The sequence below is a fragment of the Tigriopus californicus genome, chromosome 3, assembly GCF_007210705.1.
Source record: "Tigriopus californicus strain San Diego chromosome 3, Tcal_SD_v2.1, whole genome shotgun sequence".
Taxonomy (NCBI): Eukaryota; Metazoa; Arthropoda; class Copepoda; order Harpacticoida; family Harpacticidae; genus Tigriopus; species Tigriopus californicus.
The window spans coordinates 1,082,726-1,084,465 of NC_081442.1; the positions used below are offsets into that span (position 1 = coordinate 1,082,726).

The following is a 1,740-nucleotide window of genomic DNA, read 5'->3' on the forward strand; positions in this document are numbered from 1 at the left end:
AAAAAACAAAATGAAGGTAAGACCGCCGCTCAATCTTGAACACTTTTCATAACCGCTTATTCCCTCCGGTTTGTCCCATTGTCCAGGCTTTCTTCGCTCTCGCTTCTTTGGCCGTGGCCTCTGCCGCTCCCCGGGCTGACAACCCCGCCCCTTACCAACCCGCTCCCTACAAGCCCGCCCCTTACCAACCCGCTTCCTACAAGGAGCCTTCTTATGATGAGCCCCCAAAGTACCAATACAACTACGCCGTGGCTGATGAGTACTCCGGTGTGAACTTCAACCAGAACGAGGGCCGTGATGGTTACTCCACCAATGGCGAGTACCGCGTTGTCCTTCCCGACGGCCGCACCCAAATCGTGACCTACAACACCGCCGATGCCTACTCCGGCAACGTGGCTGATGAGTACTCCGGTGTGAACTTCAACCAGAACGAGGGCCGTGATGGTTATGCCACCAATGGCGAGTACCGCGTTGTCCTTCCCGACGGCCGCACCCAAATCGTGACCTACAACACCGCTGATGCCTACTCCGGCAACGTGGCTGATGTGCGATATGAGGGCGAGCCCCAATAACCCAAGTACGAGCCCAAGCAATCCTACAAGCCCGCTCCCAAGTACAAGCCCGCCCCCACCTATGCCTAAGCGATTGTGATTTGAAGCCTCATATTTATCGAGATGCTATTTATTCATCCAAAATGAAAAATAAATCATTTTGATAAGTACCGAATCCACCCGAGTGTTGTTTTTACGATTGCTAGCGGAAATGTTCCTTCATGCTTCTATTGAATCTTTGACGAGGCCTTCAAGCAATGAAGAACCTTATATCCTTTTGAATATTGAGGTAGGTGATCACAGTATCCTAACAATAACTTTGAATGATGCAAATATATTAAAACGACAACTATTTTAAAGACATTGCGAAAACAATGAGCTGACAATTGTTTTTGATATCGAAAAGAAACTGCTCACATACACAGCTATTTTCTTCAGCCCTACATTTCATTTGAATCCAAATCTGAAGGCAAGCCTGCACGTCTCGATGCATTTTGCCACCATGATTTTCGTTTAAAATTCCACTCTTCCTTCTGGTTTTGCCAACATACACTCACGGCGGTACATGTACCATCACGTTGGTATGACCGTATGTGTGTCCTCAGACAAAGCGTTCTTTGATCTTGACACCACGACCAAAAACCATTTCCTGGAGTCATTGGCTTATCGCCAATCCCGTCTCGATCGCCCAACGACAACACATGACGAAATTAAGAGTTGGCATAACCATCATGATAAACAATCATAATCCGCTGAATCAATGTCCTTTGAAATGCGATATTGAAGAGACAAATAAAGTAGATCTAACATGGTGTGTCTTTTAAAACGTCGATGTTATATATGTCGTCAGAAGGACCCATCCATAGGTCACGGTTACTTCATGTGTCTACTAGGCAAATATATTGTCTCACTAGAGCTCTAGGAAAATAAGTGATACTTCAGACAGACCAATGAGGTTTTGTAGTGAATACGTCTCGGGAGTCAGGTCAACAATAAGGGCGAAATACCAATTCATAACGTTGGAGTTGCCCCGGTTCAGTCAAAGCAATGTTCTTTTTTATTGGTATGGGTTTCTACCGACTTTCCTAGCTACTACTATTTAAAAATTTGTCAAAATCTGACTTAAAGGGTGCTATCGGATCAGCAATGCCTACTACGCATTCCTTACGAATATTTGAGGAAAGAACAT

The 1,740-nt window shown here is 45.3% G+C and overlaps 1 protein-coding gene across 2 annotated transcripts in view; it reads left to right on the top strand.

Moving 5' to 3' along the window:
- Positions 1 to 6: 6 nt before the first annotated feature.
- Positions 7 to 1,740, top strand: part of LOC131877993 (cuticle protein 19-like) — an 11,180-nt gene continuing 9,446 nt past the window's right edge. Inside the window, exons 1-2 of one of the 2 annotated variants that reach the window (XM_059223871.1) lie at positions 7 to 16; positions 87 to 614. In XM_059223871.1, coding sequence (XP_059079854.1) covers positions 11 to 16; positions 87 to 572 — 492 coding nt within the window. In that variant the 5' untranslated portion in view covers positions 7 to 10 and the 3' untranslated portion in view covers positions 573 to 614. Of the gene's footprint in view, positions 17 to 86; positions 725 to 1,740 lie in introns of those variants that run through there. The other variant, XM_059223870.1, reaches the window with a different exon arrangement.